The sequence below is a fragment of the Apis dorsata genome, unplaced genomic scaffold, assembly GCF_000469605.1.
Source record: "Apis dorsata unplaced genomic scaffold, Apis dorsata 1.3 scaffold_371, whole genome shotgun sequence".
Taxonomy (NCBI): domain Eukaryota; kingdom Metazoa; phylum Arthropoda; class Insecta; order Hymenoptera; family Apidae; genus Apis; species Apis dorsata.
The window spans coordinates 61,174-78,682 of NW_006263635.1; the positions used below are offsets into that span (position 1 = coordinate 61,174).

General features: G+C 23.6%; 5 protein-coding genes and 3 long non-coding RNA genes across 10 annotated transcripts in view; 4 read left to right on the forward strand and 4 right to left on the reverse strand.

Moving 5' to 3' along the window:
* Positions 1–316: 316 nt before the first annotated feature.
* LOC102679665 (zinc finger protein 888-like) lies at positions 317–1,791 on the reverse strand. Its single transcript, XM_006618723.2, has 4 exons — positions 1,491–1,791; positions 1,308–1,411; positions 907–1,232; positions 317–798 (listed from the first exon to the last, which is right to left on the reverse strand). The coding sequence occupies exons 1-4, from the start codon at positions 1,665–1,667 to the stop codon at positions 347–349; spliced, it is 1,059 nt and encodes a 352-aa protein (XP_006618786.1). The 5' UTR covers positions 1,668–1,791; the 3' UTR covers positions 317–346.
* Positions 1,792–2,860: 1,069 nt separating this feature from the next.
* On the forward strand, positions 2,861–4,879 carry LOC102680008. 2 transcript variants are annotated; one of them, XM_006618726.2, is made up of 5 exons: positions 2,861–3,192; positions 3,436–3,658; positions 3,761–4,257; positions 4,340–4,531; positions 4,596–4,879. In XM_006618726.2, the coding sequence occupies exons 1-5, from the start codon at positions 3,123–3,125 to the stop codon at positions 4,847–4,849; spliced, it is 1,236 nt and encodes a 411-aa protein (XP_006618789.1). In that variant the 5' UTR covers positions 2,861–3,122; the 3' UTR covers positions 4,850–4,879. The 2 variants fall into 2 exon arrangements, with proteins under 2 accessions (XP_006618789.1, XP_006618790.1); XM_006618727.2 differs by having other exon boundaries at positions 3,125–3,192; positions 3,332–3,658.
* LOC116185996 lies at positions 4,868–5,296 on the reverse strand. The gene is made up of 2 exons (XR_004150910.1): positions 5,263–5,296; positions 4,868–5,125 (listed from the first exon to the last, which is right to left on the reverse strand). It is a non-coding gene; the product is annotated as an uncharacterized LOC116185996 (long non-coding RNA).
* Positions 5,297–5,353: 57 nt separating this feature from the next.
* Positions 5,354–8,254, reverse strand: LOC102679794 (uncharacterized protein PF11_0207-like). The gene is made up of 3 exons (XM_031511954.1): positions 8,107–8,254; positions 7,806–7,847; positions 5,354–7,477 (listed from the first exon to the last, which is right to left on the reverse strand). Exons 1-3 carry the CDS (start codon positions 8,158–8,160, stop codon positions 5,354–5,356), a joined length of 2,220 nt encoding a protein of 739 aa, XP_031367814.1. The 5' UTR covers positions 8,161–8,254.
* Positions 8,255–8,727: 473 nt separating this feature from the next.
* Positions 8,728–10,358, forward strand: LOC102680396. 2 transcript variants are annotated; one of them, XM_006618731.2, is made up of 4 exons: positions 8,728–9,023; positions 9,395–9,616; positions 9,688–9,894; positions 9,992–10,358. In XM_006618731.2, the coding sequence occupies exons 1-4, from the start codon at positions 8,885–8,887 to the stop codon at positions 10,138–10,140; spliced, it is 717 nt and encodes a 238-aa protein (XP_006618794.1). In that variant the 5' UTR covers positions 8,728–8,884; the 3' UTR covers positions 10,141–10,358. The 2 variants fall into 2 exon arrangements, with proteins under 2 accessions (XP_006618794.1, XP_006618793.1); XM_006618730.2 differs by having other exon boundaries at positions 8,733–9,023; positions 9,989–10,308.
* A 927-nt stretch (positions 10,359–11,285) lies between these two features.
* The window catches only part of LOC102680713 (insulin-like growth factor-binding protein complex acid labile subunit), a 13,254-nt gene continuing 7,030 nt past the window's right edge, over positions 11,286–17,509 (reverse strand). Inside the window, exons 4-8 of the mRNA XM_006618732.2 lie at positions 17,169–17,430; positions 16,125–16,400; positions 15,425–15,670; positions 14,972–15,173; positions 11,286–12,858 (exon numbers count right to left, since the gene is read on the reverse strand). Coding sequence (XP_006618795.1) covers positions 12,641–12,858; positions 14,972–15,173; positions 15,425–15,670; positions 16,125–16,400; positions 17,169–17,430 — 1,204 coding nt within the window. The 3' untranslated portion in view covers positions 11,286–12,640. The remainder of the gene's footprint in view (positions 12,859–14,971; positions 15,174–15,424; positions 15,671–16,124; positions 16,401–17,168; positions 17,431–17,509) is intronic.
* LOC102680855 lies at positions 15,008–15,620 on the forward strand. Its single transcript, XR_004150909.1, has 2 exons — positions 15,008–15,203; positions 15,299–15,620. It is a non-coding gene; the product is annotated as an uncharacterized LOC102680855 (long non-coding RNA).
* LOC102680628 lies at positions 16,166–16,751 on the forward strand. Its single transcript, XR_422207.2, has 2 exons — positions 16,166–16,274; positions 16,684–16,751. It is a non-coding gene; the product is annotated as an uncharacterized LOC102680628 (long non-coding RNA).

The window sequence follows — 17,509 nt, forward strand, 5'->3', positions numbered from 1 at the left end:
TTAAAAAATTTTATAATTATAAAGAATTTAATCTTTATAAAAATATTTTTATTCTCTTAAAATAAAATTAGTAATAAAGAAAAAAATATGCTAATTAATTTTTGTGAATTCAAAAGGAAAAGTAAAACTAAAAAATTATTTTATTTTTCAAATTGAGGTTTTAGATTTCTATATAGGATTTTATAGCTTTGAAAAAAATATGTTTCAATATTTTGCTAGTATTGCAGCTAGCTTTATCTAAGATTTATTGATATATTGATACATTAAACAAGTCTGTGTTAAATTATAAAAGTACACAAATCAATAATTTAATACATAAATAATTTTTTTTGTTTTATTAAAAAAATTAATTACAAACTAAATCATCACTTGGTACCATTTTAAATTGTTCATATATTATATCTTCTTTTCTTTCTAATATTATCTTTTCTATTTCTGGTGATAAGTTAATTCCAATTAATTTGGACGCCGTACTTTTTTTAGGTAATCCAGCATCTTTTCGTTTTTTGCGCAATTTTTTTGATTGTTTTATTCTTTTTTCTGACATATGTAATTTCTGAATATGTTCAGCTAATCTTTTTTTATTTACAATCTTTATTTTACATATATCACACTCGTATTTTTCTCCTAAATGATAAGTTCGTATATGTTGTTTTAAATTCCAATTAAAATAATAAACTCGCGGACATTTTTCGTATGGACAAGATAAAACAGATCTATTTTCCATATGAACTTTTGAATGAATTTTTAAATGTCGTTTAGTCAAAAATATTTTATCACAATCCTTGCATTTGTGATCTAAACAAATATATTTTTAAAAAATATATTATATTTACAATTATAGTTACAATTAAATATTTTTTTTAAACTAAATTATGTATAAAAAATATAATAATAAATACTTACCACGTACATGCTGAGTTTTTATATGAGCACAAAGAAGTAACCATTTTTTAAAAACTTCATTACATTCAGGCATATTGCATGAATATTGTTTATCACTTTTCTTATGACTTGATTCATGTCTTTTAAATTTTGTTAAATTTGTAAAATTTTTATTACATTCATTGCACTTATATGAAACTAAATGTTGTGTTGTCATATGTATCTTTAATTGATATTTTTTTATAAAAGTTTCATTACATTTTTTGCAAGTCAGTCTGTCATGAATTCTCTTATAATGACGTTTCAAATTATCTCGATTACTAATATATAATGAGCATTCTGGACACCTTAAATAAAAAGTGTAATAATATATTAAAAATTCATGTAAAACAATAAAGCACTAAAAAGAAATATATATTTACTTATATAATGTCTTTTTTATACTATGATTCTTCATATGACGTTTTAAATGACAATTATTAGTATAGGCTTTATCACATCCTGGATAATTACATTTATAATTTTTCTAAAAATAAATGAATCATAGTTATTTAAGTTAAATTATCAAAAATAATCAAAATTAAGTCTTAAAATATTAATGTTACTTCTCCAGTATGAAATCTAATATGCCTTTGTAATCTGGATGGTCTATAAAAAGCCAAGTTGCATCCAACAAAACTACATTTATATGGCTTTTCTCTTTCTGTAATTTTAATGTTTTTTACCTCATTTTCAAATTCAGATAAAACACTATCTGTTTCTGAATCTTTATTACGTCCCATCCTGCACTAAATTATTTTCTTTAAAACATACAAATTATTATACACAAAATTTTTTTTAATTTTTATTTTAATCATTTAGAATATCAGAAATTATTCATGATAATATTTGTTTGTTGTATTCAATTATATATAAATATATATTTTTATGTTTATATAGTATTTATGTTATAAATTTTATCTTTATCATAAAAATTTCCTTTTATTATTTATTATTCTAACTTAAATTCATTAATATATATTTATTCATTAATAAATAAATAATATCAAATAATAAAATTTTATAATTTTATTTTTTTATTTTTATAAAAAATAATTGAAATATTATTTTTTTATTATTTAGATATGTACAATATAAAAATATACGAAAAAATTTATCTGTATACAGTTTTACTTTATGTTGAATTTCTAATATTGAGAATGGCACTAAAATAATAATAGATTCTAAAGATTATAAGCAGGGTTGCCAGAAGTAAGGAAAAAATGTCTAGAAAATATAATGAAATACAGTAATAGTGAAAAAACAGATTATAATCATTGGTAAAAATTTAAAAACTGATAATGTTATGCGATATAATGTTATAAATAGAAATATTTTTCTATAAATATCTTTATAGAAATGATACTGATCTCTAATTCTTATTTTATTTTATTCTTTGAATAGATATTTTTAGCATACGACAGATGGTGCTGATTATCAATTCTTTTTCTATTTTTCTTCTTGTCTATATTAGTTTTATTAATGTATTCTCATGATGCTGATTCCATGATTTTTACTCTATCTCTATTCTTTTTTTACTATTTGTTTTTTTATCTGTACTTGCTCTATAAAATTTATATGTGATGACTTTGATATCTAATTAATTTTATTATCTCCTTTATCTAACTTATTAAAAATCTTAATACAATATTTCGATATAATTTTATATATTATATATACTATTGTAAGTATATGTTACATATTATATATATTTATTTTTGTATATTTATTATACAATGATATATTTATGTCATATATATATTTTATATTTATATAAATTCATTTTTTATATGTTGATGAATATATAAAAATAAATATAAGAAATTTAAATTAAAATAATCCTTATATAAGATGAACTTATTTTTAAAAGATATGTCTTCATCGATTTTTTTAATATATTTGATCAACTTTTAATGTAATTGAATACAATTTCAGTATTAACTACTCTAAATCATAGAAGACATATCTAACTTTGATTTTTTGTACAATTGATATTTCAAAACATAGGACATAAAATCCCAAAAATGTTAGATCTAGCTTATATTTCATTTATAATAGTTTTTATTATTTTTTCTCTATTTTTTAGGGAATTCTAGCAATGTTGGTCCCTAAACAAGAAAATGCTATAGTTTATTGTTATACTACCTTATATTTATTATTCTGAGTATTTCATACATATATATATAAATTCATAATTTATGTATTTATTTTCATCAATCTTCACAAGATGGCATAAAATATATTTTAGCTATATGATCTTATACTGTGGTAATAATCTTGTGAAAAAATTATATTATATTGATACATTAATCTTATCATATTATTATAAAATATGGGAAAGAAAAGTACAGTGTAATATTTATAATACAAAATTATATATTCTTTATTTTGTATTATTTTTTTGCAGTTATACACCTTATATGTCCTATTTTGTATCCTAACCTTGATTCCTATTAAAAAAAATTATTGTCATTAGTCCAATGGCAAATATAACTTCAATGTTGTCAATAGGACAACGACATGATATTTGTTCTGAAGATATTAGCAACAATTGCACAAATGTAACTGTTTCTGATACTGGTAATGACTATAATAATTCAAAACTTTTGGAAGAATTACAATGTTTTGTATGTGATGCAAAGATTCAAGGACGTCATTATTCTTTGGCTACATGTAGAACTCAAATATCAAGAACTAGAGTAATAGAAAAACTTGGAGAATTAGTTGGTGAAAGGTAGTATCTTATTGCAGTTATTATGTGAACATTATACACATTTCAGTATCATTGTATTCAAATTAAATGTATTATAATTATCCTTTTTATATAAAAATATAGATATATGGTAGTAATATCAGAAGATGATGTAATTTGTCGAAGTTGTGCTAATCTTATTAATACACTTGATAGACTTGATGTTGAAATGTGTAATGTACGTGATAATGTTTTGAGATTTTTGGAGCAAAAATATTCTTTGGAAAAAGGAGAACTTCTTGGTAATAGTGAGAAACAAAAGCGTTCTCAACCACCACAGATAACAAAATGTAACAATCAAACTGTAACTACTTATCAAAATAGGAAAGATGTTATTTTATCTTCAAATATTACTGAAAAGCCCAAACATAAAAAAAGTAATATTTGGTTGCAATGTGATAAATGTCAATATACCACACTTCATAATTCATTTATGGTCCATCACATTAGAGATCACATTAAACAAAAAATATTTTGTGATAAATGTGGTGTACAATTTTATGAAAGTCAACAAGAATCACATGATTGTAATGTGAAAGAACATATAAATGATCAGGCTAGAGTTCAAGATAAACAAACAGGTTTTCTAAAATATTTACTTTTCTATAATTCTATAATGGTTTGCTTTTGTGGTCAATAAATTATATTCTAAATGTCTTTCAGAATCATCTTTGAAAGATATTGATGAAACTATACTGGATATTCCAATTTTGGAAAAAAGTATACAACAAAATGTACCAATTATGACTATTGAAACATATTCAGAATCACAAATTTCAAATCGTAATGAAAATATTCCTATAATAAGATTATCAAATTCTGAAAATTTATCAATACAAAATATTTTAACTTCTGGTAAGAATTTAAGGTTCATGTTTAATTAGAAAACATTTTATTATAAAATGTTTTTTAATTGTAGATAATATTTCTGCAACTGGTCAACCAATATATGTACGTATTTTACAACCTGTTGAAATTAATGAAACACCAACACATTCCTCAGTGATGGCATCACATTCTGATGGTATCACAGATTTAGCTATAAAACTTAAAGACAATTCTGAAAAACAAATTTTAACATTAACAGAAGATGGTAATTTGGAAATGGCAGAAATAGCTTGTTGGAATGATATACAATCATCTGAATCACAATCTAATATAATGTTTCAATAATTTAGTTTATTAAATTAGATTTATATTTAATTTAACTATTTTTATTAATATCATAAATAACAGTTATTTATATTTAATATAAACATATATGTTCTTTTTTAACTTAAACAAAATCAGCATGCACTTTCAATATGTTGATTTCTTATTTTGTTTTTTCACTGCTGTTTATTTGAAAACTATTTTATTTGTTTAATAATTTCCAATCTTCTGTCTTTGATTCCATTTAAGATGATGTAGTCTGTAGCTTGTGTTTGTTACTTAAATCCCAAATGGGAACTAAACATAAATATAAACAATATTTATGAAACAAAAATGGAATTTTACATTTTAGTATAAGATATATAATTTTATATTATATAAATATTATGTCGTATATTTTATTTGAAAAATTTGAAAATATATATTAAACTTACTTGCTGTGACTAAAATTCTTTATATTACCTATAACAAAAATTATTTATAGAATTCATTAACATTTTATTTAATATTTAATATATATAATAATTATTGTAAAATATTTATATTACCTATAAGTATATTTTTTACATTATTATTGAAATAATGCACAGCATCGGAAACCTTCTGAACAGAATTCTGAAGTCCATCAAATACGTTTTTTATATTATTTTTCGTATCATTTATTCCATTTTGTATGGCATTTTTTACATTATGAAAAATATTAGAAGTAACATTATTGACATTATTAATTATATGTTCAATAGTATCATTAGTATCATTGAAAATGACATGAATAGTATCATGAACATCATTCAAAACATTATTTATTATAGATCTAGAATCTTTTGAAATATGATGAATTATTTCTTTTAAATTTTTTTCATAAGATGTAATATTTTCAATATCTTTCAATGAATTTTTTGTAACGTTTTTAATATTATTAAGAACATTAAAAACTTGGTTTTCAACTTGATTAGTTATATTATGAACATCTTCCTTGGCATTGTTCAAAAGATTGTTGGCATCTTTTCTTAATTCAGTCAAAGTATTATTCAAAATTACGGCTGTATTTTCTTTAATGTCTTCGATTGTATTTGTCGCTTCTGCTACAATTTGAGCAGATTTTTGTATGATTTCCTGTATTTTTTCTTTAATTATATTTATTACGTGATTTATAATCTCAGAAGTTTTATTTTGGACATATCTCAAAGTATTGTTTATGTTATGCTCCAAATTATCAAGCACATTGGTAACATTTTTGATAATTTCTTTTATTTTATGTCTAATAATTTTTTTAGCCTGCGAGGTTTCTCCTTTTAATTCACCGAGTTTATTTTTGAGATGTTCTAATTGTTCTTGAGTTTTATTCTTAAGATCAACTACGACTTTCGTGATTTCTTGTTTTACTTGTTCCACATTATTTTCGATTGTTTGCGTTATATTGTATAAGAATACATCATTTTTAGACTTAATATTTTTAATATCGTTTTTGATATTGTCAATAATATCTAACATAGAACTCTTCACAGATCGATAAATATTTGAAACAACATCTTTTATTTTATCTACAAGTCGAGAAATATTTTGCTTGGCTTGTTCAAATTGTTCTTCAAGAATTTCTTCAGTTTCTTTTAAAGTATTAGCAGTTTGGTTGGCAATTTGAGATAATTTTTCATTTAAATCATCTATGATTTCAATCACTTTTTCTTTGACCTCTTCAGCATCTTCTTCAATTTCTTGTCGAAATTTTTTTACTGCTTTTTTGATCTCAAATACTGTATTGTTTACAATCTCTTTCACTTCATTTGCAATTTTGGTAACATTTTGTTTGATTTCTTCTATATTTTCATTCAGCGCTTCTGAAAGTTTATGAAGAACTTCATTGGTTTCGTTTTTCAATTTTTTCATCGAATCTGTTATCTTATTTATAGCATCTTCTGCATTTTTTTCCATTGATTGAAGATCTTTTTTCGCTTCTTGCCATATTTCTGCACCTTTTTTTTCGATTTTTTGTAATTCGCTTAATGTAACATTTTTCACTTCACTTAAAATATATTTAGCTTTATTTTCAGCTTCATTTATCGCATTTTCCAGAAAATAAGTAGTATTTTTTAATTTTTCATAAGTTTCTTCAAAGAATTTTTTAAATTCTTCGCGTATTTTTTGCGAGATATTATTTCCATTTTCTTCAAGTTTAGCTATATCTTTCTTCAATTTTCTGTAAGCTTTCAAAAGTTCTTTCTTAGATGCTTCTGTCTCGTTTTGTACAATATCTCTAACATGTTCGAAGACATTATGGGTTTTATTGTTAAAATTATTCAGGATATTTTCTATATTACTCGTAACATTTTGAAAATTCACTTTGGAATTATTTTCGATTGAAATGAGTTTGTCTTTTACACTTTCCCAAATATGTATAGATTCGTTTGTTACTCCTCTCAGCTCATTTTCAAGTATATCCTCTACAGATTCTATAAGTTTTTCCAAATCATCAGTAAGCTGAGAATTTTTGTTCTTAAGATCAGATAAATTTTGGTTGTCATCATTATTTTCGTTGCTTCCACTATTACTATCATTGTCATTATCACTGTCATTGTTATTATCACTGTCATTGTCACTATTACTGGCATTGCTAGCTTCCTGTAAGTTTGCTTGAGAGCTGTAATCAAACTATGACAAGATTTTGCATTAAAATTCATATTAAAAATTTTTCATTTTATTTTATTTTATTTTATTATCAGTTCAAAAAAACTAAATATATTCAATTATTTAAAAAATTTTATTTAATATATGATTTCTTATTAAATTCTATGTGAAAAATGAATAAGTATATTTTGATAAAATATAATATTATTAATGTAAAGAAAGAGAAAGCTAATATTAATATAAAATTTTATTATTCAAAATATTAATTAATTTAAATTTTTATTAATATTATTAATTATTATAATTTATTATATATATAAATCGTAAAAATTATTAAATTTTAAATACGTACCTTAGCATTTTCTAATTGACCCTTTGCATCAAACGTAAAAGCCTATATTAATAAATTTTATGAAAAATAATTTTTAAATATAAAAATATTTTTTGAAAAAGAAAAAAAATCATGAATTTTATAATAAAAATTACTAGTTAAAATAATGATACAATCTATGAAAAATATATTGGAAGATGGAAATTATTGGAATATTAAATAAGCAATTAAATTAAAAATAAATAATGAAAAAATTATATATAGTAATTTATTATTTTCGAAATATTTTCAACAGTATTATAAAATAGGATATTATACGTACAAAAACAGCAGTAATGCTGAAGATGATGAAAATTGGTAAAAATTTAAACATCATATTTGATGCTTATACTTGTACTCAAACTTTAAATGAAGTAAGAAAAATGTATGCCGTGATTCAAATGTGATAACAATTTATATATATATGATAAGGGTATGATTGGCATCTGTATAAATAAAAAACAATGTCATTGTAAATGGTATTAAAACATTAAGAGATTTTGATAATGAATAATATTTATTCATTATTACAACTGGTAAATTATACGTCTTATCTAATTCAAATAACTCATTAACTTCCTTTTATTTAAAAATCAAATATATAAAATACAGGTTAAATAAAAGTGAATAATATTATATTAGAATGTTCATCATTAAAAATGTTTTTAAAAGTTAATTATATTTTCGTATTTTTTCTTAATATTTAATTGATTTTAAAATTTAAATTTGCCGCATTATATATAATGTAATTCATTCATCATATATACATAATTCATATATCATATATATTCATCATATAATATATATTAAAAACTTAGATTTTATTTTAGAAATTGAATAAAATTATTTTGAAATAGACAATTTTATAATATTTCACTATTTAAATATGAACAATATCTCAGAATAATTTTTAAGTTTAAGGTTATAAGTATTAGTAATATTTGTCTAGTTTAGTGGTAGCACTGTTACTTCAAAACTTAAATGGCTACGCTAAGTATTGTACGTTAAAATGTATTTTAATTTAATACGTTAAAAACAGACATAAAAATCACATATTAATAATGGAAGAATTTAATATTGATATCGCACATGTTCTTCAGAATAGAGACTTTAGTATAATAGAAAAGTTAAAATCATATTATTCTAATATTCAAACAAAAATTGCCGCTAAAGTTGAAGATGCAACTACGTATAAAATTGGTATGTATATGTGTGTGTGAGTGTGTGTACATATATATATATATATATGTATATTATGTATATATAAAATACATTCCTAATAAACTTATTTATATAATATATTATAATATATTATATAATATATTACATATATTTATTAACATATAATAATCGATTCGTTTTATCACATAAAAACAAAAATACAAAAAACATATTAGAGATGTAATAAAAAAATGTTTTTTTTTAATATAATTTACTTGTAATATAATAAATATAAAAATGTATCATAGATTTATTTTTTCTTATTAAATTTTTAAAAATAAATAATTTAATTATATCTGATATATAATAAACAATAATTTGATAATATTTGTCAATTCCTTTTTTTTTAGAATGTATTGAGAAAAGAACACAAAATGGTAATAAAATATCAGAATTACAACAGGAAGTGGAAAGTTTAAAATCTGAAATTGATGCAACAGATTTACAACAAAAAATTGTAGATAAAAAAATTGCCAATATAATAGAAGAACAAGAAAATTTAGAAGAAGAAGTTAAAAAAACAAAATCAAGAAGAAATAGTTTATCTATTGAAATTGTTGAATTAAATGAAGGTATTTTCTATAATTAGATATAATATAATATATATAATTTTATATTACAAACTTTTGACATATTATTTTAGAATCAAAGAAAAGAAAAGAAGAAAAGTTATTAAAATGGAAAAGTATTAAATGTGCTTGTCAAACTTATAAACAATATTTAGATTTCCGAATACGTTTAATCAATAACAAAGAACAAGAACAAATTAAAGTATCTTTTTTTATAAATGATACTGATATAAAAGATGAATATTTTGTACTATTACTTAATCACAATGATCAATGGAAAGGTATGACATATTTGTTTCTAAAAATTATAAGTTTATAATATGAATTAATAATTAATAATTAATATACATATATAAATAATTTTATATATTTCAGTAGAAAAAATTCATCCCACACTTAAAACTGAACATTTAACGGATTTTAAAGAAATTATTGATTTTTCTAAGCAAGTAGAAATTTCAAATATAATTGCATTTCTTTGTAAACTTAGGCATATTTTTCTTCAATATTATTTAAATATAAAGTAAAATTAAAATCTTAGATATACTAGTAAGTAAATAATATTTGTTTAAATAATTAATATTTTTTAATTTTTATATTTTTTATGTAGTTAACTATTTTATAGCACTATTTTAATAAAACTATGTAATATAATAAAATTAATACAAATTAATAAATTTTACAACAAGAATTAATATCTGAATAGTTTTATTATATATAAAAGACTTCCAATACTATATATTACAAAATTTAACATTAATACGATCTTATTAAAATGTTCAATTATTAGTAGTTACAGTATTTCTGATATTATTATGAATATTGTGCCATTATATCATGTCTTAATATATTATGTTTTTATAAAAACAATAAATTGCTAATCACAGTGAAGATAAATTATTTAAAATCTAAAATTACAAAGAAGTTTCCATTTGATTTTTATTTGTATACATAGCATCTATAATGTCATATATAATGCTGAATTGTTAATTTTGCTAGATTATGAATATTAACTTAATTTGATTTAAACTTGATTTTTTTCTCCTTCTTTTTAAAATTGATTTTATTTAAAAAATATTTTGTTGATAAATTGTTTCAATTTTAAAATTAACAATCAATATTAATAACTTTTGGTAATGAATGAAATGAATATGTAACATTCTGGATAAATTTTGAAGATATTATTTTTTATTTATTTTTATTTTTAAAATTTTTATTTTTAAAATTTTTGTTTTTATTTGAAAATATTAGATATATGTCAATTCATTAATTTACATCACTGTTGTTCTGGTTATTTAAACAATCTTGAATGATGAAAATTTATTTATTCAGGTTCGTCTAATATCTTGCGAAAATTTGAATCTTTCGCTTATCATACTTTACATTAATTCGTATATTAACATAACTACGAATTATTTACGCGTCTTACTCGTACATGGAAAGGGCCAATTGATTATGTATGCGTAGCAGCACGTTGATAACAATTCATCCCTATTGGCACGAGTTAACGAGAGAGTCAATTGATCGCCCACTGCCAATCAGTCCATATCGCATACACAACGTAAGTTAACAGATTTCACTTACACTATTGACCTGCCCGATCGTTCATTTACTCGATCATTCAGGAATTTAATTAAAGATCGAAACGTCGACGATGGGAATTGATGCACTATATTATGATATATACTAGCCGTATTCACGTTGTCTATCGGTTTTGATACGATTAATACCTGTGCACAAATTTTTATCTAATATATTTAATTTAAAAATTCATTATTAATATAATATAATATAATATAATATAATATAATATAAATGTGCAAATATTATTCTGGAAATTCTATATATTATCTTACACAATATAATTGTACACTAGATATTAGACATATTAACCGACGTCATTAATGAATAATCTAAAGCAACACGAAAAATCATGATACATAGTACGTCACATAAGCGTTATGGATAATACTTTGAAGTATGGATGATTAATAATGATTTCGAGTTCAATTAAAAGATTAATTTCTTAATCGATCTCGAGAGCTTTGAGTACTCTTATTAATTATTTATATCATTTCTATAGCGCAGTTTTTTTATACTACATACTTATTTTTTTTTTTATACTACATACATATATAATTATTTTAATATATTAAAAGATGAAAAAGTAGATGAAATTTTTAAACAATAGATGCAAATTGGAATTCGAAATGAAACATTCGAAAAAACGTCGAGCTCTAGTGTTAATAGGATGTATAAGAAGTAACGAAATTAATAACTATTTACAACGTAATAATGTCATATTAATAATTATAATTAAAAAATAGAAACGTTAATAAATTGTTTCTCGATAAGAATGATCTCGTTGTTCTTTAAGCGAGTATATAATGTTTTTTTTTTTATATCGAACACATGGGGAATTATTCTGTGCGAACTATATGATATGTGATTAAAATTCACTAAAATAAATATATATTTCTCGTTACTTAATAACTACATATAACAAATGTAGTAACACATCTATCGATTAGAGACCGACGTCTGATCGCGAACGATTGTCAGTTGTCGATTATGAGATTAATCGCATATGAAATTTTTTATGATGTCATGATGTTAATGAATGTCTGTTTGTATATATATGTGTGTATGTATATATTATTCTATTATTATTATTATACAACGTTTTTTTTTTCATTTGCATGCTTCCAAGAAATTCACGCAAGCGGATTAGATTAAACGAACTAAAACGCCTGTCGAACGTGAAGGGGAACGAGGTTACACCAAGATTTACACCGCCCATTTCCACACACTTTTAGTTTATCACAATGAATACCAATAAAACAAACTTTTAATATTATCATTTCTCACGTGTGTCTATTCGTGTGTAGATATTGCATAGCTTCACACAAACGAATAACTGTGAATCAAAAAATTCTTCTTCTCGATCCTTCGTTTTTCTTCGTTTTCATTCAAATTTTCTCTATCGATTGATCACATCTTAGAATTCTTATTCTATTTTATAATGAACTACTCAAGTGTCGCGGCGAAAGAAACATTTCCTCCGGAAGCAGCTGCCGCGGCAGCTAACAACAGCGTCGGTGGTAATGGCGGAAGTGGCGACGTTTGTTCGGTAGGAGTCGCCACGGTAGTCGGACAATTATTGGCAACACCATAAACTTTCGCGTGATTAACTTCGAAAGCCACGGTCAGGTCTGCGAGTCCAGGATCACACAACACCGGATTATCTGTAAGCAAAAAACATCGGAATATCGCAAGGGGAAGCTCTTCTTTTTTTTATGATGTATCGTCAGCAAGACAAGATAAGTAAGAAGCTAGATATGAGTCTGTCTGGAGTGAATTTTTGAAGCAATAAAAATCATCGTACAATTATGACATCATAATAGCTCCTTAAGATCTATTGAAAAAATTATTCCAAATTTAATATATCATAATACAGAAAATGCATATTTGCATCATGATGATGAATTTAGGATTTTAAAAATTTCATGAACATACATATATATGATTTGATCGTGTGAATTTGAAAACATAATAATAAAAGGAACATAGAATTATCGTATCGTTCATTTGCAGATTATAAAAAAGAAAATTTCAATGAGAGTGTGAATAAGAATCCAAGAAATAACGAAGTTAACTGAAATAACAGAATTGAATATGATAATGGTACCACGAAAACTTGTATATGTTTAACAATAAATAACAGTTAACAATCCATCTTTGGTATACAATAAATAATACGAGATGGCGCCACGACGGAGGTTATCATTATAAAATGTAACTTATAACAAAATAATGTACAGCTTGGGAGCCAAATGGAGTCACGTTATTATCAAGCAGTAATTTATTTTCTGCCGACACCGACCACTCTCATGACCCGTTCCCTCATTCTGTCTCGTTTCTTCTTCCATCGGTTGGCCTCGCGACATTTAACGATGTGTTTATTAATTACGCACTGGCGCCCATTCAACGCGTCTGCGTTCCACAAAGACGTTATCCTTTTGTGAGGGTGGAAAACGAAATCGAATGACCGTTCATATCGTACGATCGGATGACTCGACGTTGTACGAACCAGACGATTACGCGTATTTGCGCATAATACGTTATTAAGAATATTATAAGCATTGCTTGTTTTCTCTTTCGATCTTATAGCACATCAACATTAAAATTATTCTTTATTATTTTTTATTTATTCTTTATATCGTGTTTTTTAAATTTCTATCGATTGTGTCAGCTTTGTTAATAGAATTATTTAATATTATATTCAATTTAATATCATTCAATTTTAATTTCATTCAAGAATTGGAATTAGTCGAAAAATTGTTAACTTTGTTTAATATAATCTATAATTTACTAGAAATTAAAATTTCCATGTTTTATGGAAAATAAGAACAAACAAATAATAAAAATTATTCAACAAAATGATATTTTTAAATATATGAAATCATGTACACTTGCGTTTTTTATTGCGCAATTTAAAAAATTCTGGATTATAATCTATCAATATTTATTTATTAAACGAAGCATTAATTTTCTATTAAATCAATTGCAAATGTTAAATATAATTGAGGAAATAGTTTAGCAGCTTTTGTATTAAAAGAAAATTAAAATTAAATTTATTATAATATATTATAAACATAAAATAATGTCTAATTGCAATAATTTAATTGGAAGATATTCACTTGTCAAATTGAAATTCAAAAACAATCTCGAAATCAAAGAAAAATTTAATATTTTAATAATATAATAAAATTTCTCAAACTATATTGCAGATATTTATTTATTATAGAAAGAAAAATTTATTCCAAATTCAATAGATATTTATAAAAAAGAAAAGTATATATATTTTTCTTATTTATAAAAAAAGTTTTTTTTATTTTTATTCTCTTTTTTTTTTCTTTTTGTACGTGCTATTATCAATTTACAAATAAGCATTTTAAAAATAATTTTTAGAGATTTTTTTTATTTAAAAAAATAATTTACTTATTTTATATATTATATTTATTTATTTTAAATAAAATTTAAATCTAAAATTTAAATATTGTTATATTAATTATTTTATGAATGAAATGATATAAGAAATAATTAATCAATAATCAAATAATTCTCTTTATTTGAATTTTATGAATTCACGCGAGTTTTATATATCACCTCTAATAATTTATTTTATTTTAAATACCTAAAGTATGTAAAAAAAGAGATAAAATTAAGGCTAAACAAATTTATTCAAGTTTCATTAATAGAATAACATTCATATATATAATACCATATAGATAATATATTATAATAATACTGATAATACTGATAATAATAATAATACTGATAATAATTTGAACTTACCTTGCAGATATATACGAAGCACATCTGGCACTCCGTGAACAGTACACCGTGTATTTGCCACGAGTTCCGGCATCAGAATACGTATCCGATTCGCGCTCACGTCTGCCCAGCAAAGAACGGGAAATCCACGAAAGTCTCTTTCGGATAACGTTACTAAACGATTATGTGATGCATTCAGTTCTTCTAGAGAAGGAAGCCACGTCTATACAGAAATATCATGATTATAAATATGGTAATAAAGAAACTTTTTAAAAAAAGATATTATTACACATCTATTTTGAGATTTATGTATATTACATGCTTTTTTAATTAATCATTGATTTGTAGGAAAAATTTAATTCTTTAACATTTCAATATATGTTCAATATCTGAATAAATCAAATATTCTAATAAAACTATACAATCATTCGATAAAAACACGTGTGTGAATTAATTTCATGCATATTATTGTACCTCTGATGTATCTTCAAGAGTGGTAAGCTCATTATGAGAAAGATCGAGTACTTTTAGACCATCGAGACCTCGTAGATCGCGTTGACCAATTGTTGGTCCTAAAGCATTATGACTTAGATTCAACCTCTGCAATTCCTTCATTCCAAGAAACAAGGAACCATCCAAGCTTCGTAGCTCGTTATGCTGAAGTCGCATATCTTGAATATTTCCGCCTGCCGTTTCATCTCCTTCCTCTTCCACTAAATTCTGTAAAAATAAATCAACGAGGATATAAAGTTATATATTTTTTTATATAATTTTTTATATTTGATAAAATTTTTAACGAAGTATATTAAAATATATTTTTTTACAGATATTCAATTTGTCTTAAAAATAATAAGTAATAATATTTTTTATTTGCAATATGAATATTTGATTCATTTGAAAAAATTAAATTCTATTAAATTCATTCACATACATTTGGAGAAAACAAAATATTTTTATATTATCTAACTTACAACGAAATATTTAAATAGTTCAATATATGTTCATAAATATATTGGTAAGCAAGAAGTGTCGATAATGAATATTAATTTTTCAAAGTTCAATTTCAATCCTATTTTTTAGAGTAATAACCATGTTATAAGAGAATAATCATATTACAAATAAAAATTATCGAATGTTCCTCTATATAAATTTGAAAGTATATTTATCAAAGTACCTCTGATGGCGTTCTTCCTCTATGGAGCCGCGCGATTCTGTTGTTCGAGAGATCAAGCATTCGTAACTCGCGCAGACCACGAAGTGACGTGAATGAAAATTCACGAAGCTCGTTGTGCGTCAAATTTAAACACTTGAGCGATCTAAGAGGGTAAAGGACACTGTTGCCCCCATTTCCGTCGCCATTATCACCCGCGCTATCCAACGATTTTAAAGAATTGTGCCCAAGCTCTAAATCCTCTAACATTTCAGCTTCTATGAAATCCTCTTCCGTTAACTGAGAAAAAATATTTTATTTATAATATTATCTTTAATAATATTTCTTGTTTTCTATTTATTATTTTATTACCATATACATTATTATATATTTTATATCTATTTGTATATTTTTTTCATTTAAATTCAAATTTTATTTTTAAATATATATTTTACTTGGGAAGTAAAATAATAGATAAAATAATAAATTAGAAAATCATATCAATATTTAAAATTAGAAATTTGTTTAGAATTATTATTAGAAAGAAAATTATATTAATTTGTTAAATGTGAAATCTTTCTAGACGATCGAAAATGCTTATCAAACGTCGAATGACAAAGAAGACCATCAAATACCAGCCGTCCATTGCAATAAAAATTTAATCCGCGAAACGGAAGCGCACGACATAATAATTACATTAGGATGTAGTAATTGACTTAATGCACGGAACATTGAACGAACGCCTCCACGCGTTATCATACATCGCGATCGTGCACTTGCACTTCATATGGATATCTACATGTTTTATAAACCACTATTGCTTCGATATAAACATCATACTTGTAGATGATATTTATTAAATTAAATTATAGTTTAATAAACTAACATAAATTATTTTACGATGTTTTTCAAATAATGTTTTTAAACAGAATAATATATTTTTCATATTTTTGAGAAAAAAATATTTAAAGTATATAAATTATAATTATTTGTTCTGATATATTATAAAAATAAACTATAATGGAATTAATATTTTATTTATCTATATTATTGATCATGATTAATTACCTCTTGCAGATCGTTGTGCGAAAGTTCGAGAAATTTCAGTCGACGTGCCTTTTGTAGCGTACCATCCAAACTGCGAATCTTATTGTGTTGAAGATACAAACTTTCCAAACGATGCAGGTAACGAAATTCCACCGGCAAGTGAGTTAATTTATTGTCCACGGCGTAGAGCATCTTCAGATTATGGCCAGAAGACGGTAGCTCGCCATCCAGAGACGAGAGCTCGTTGGCGTTAATTAGCAACCACTCCAACTGATTCAAATCTCTGAAACAAGATTAAGCCACGTGCATGGCGAACCTCACGTTCCGATAAAATTCGCTTCAAAAAAAAAAAAAAAAAAAAA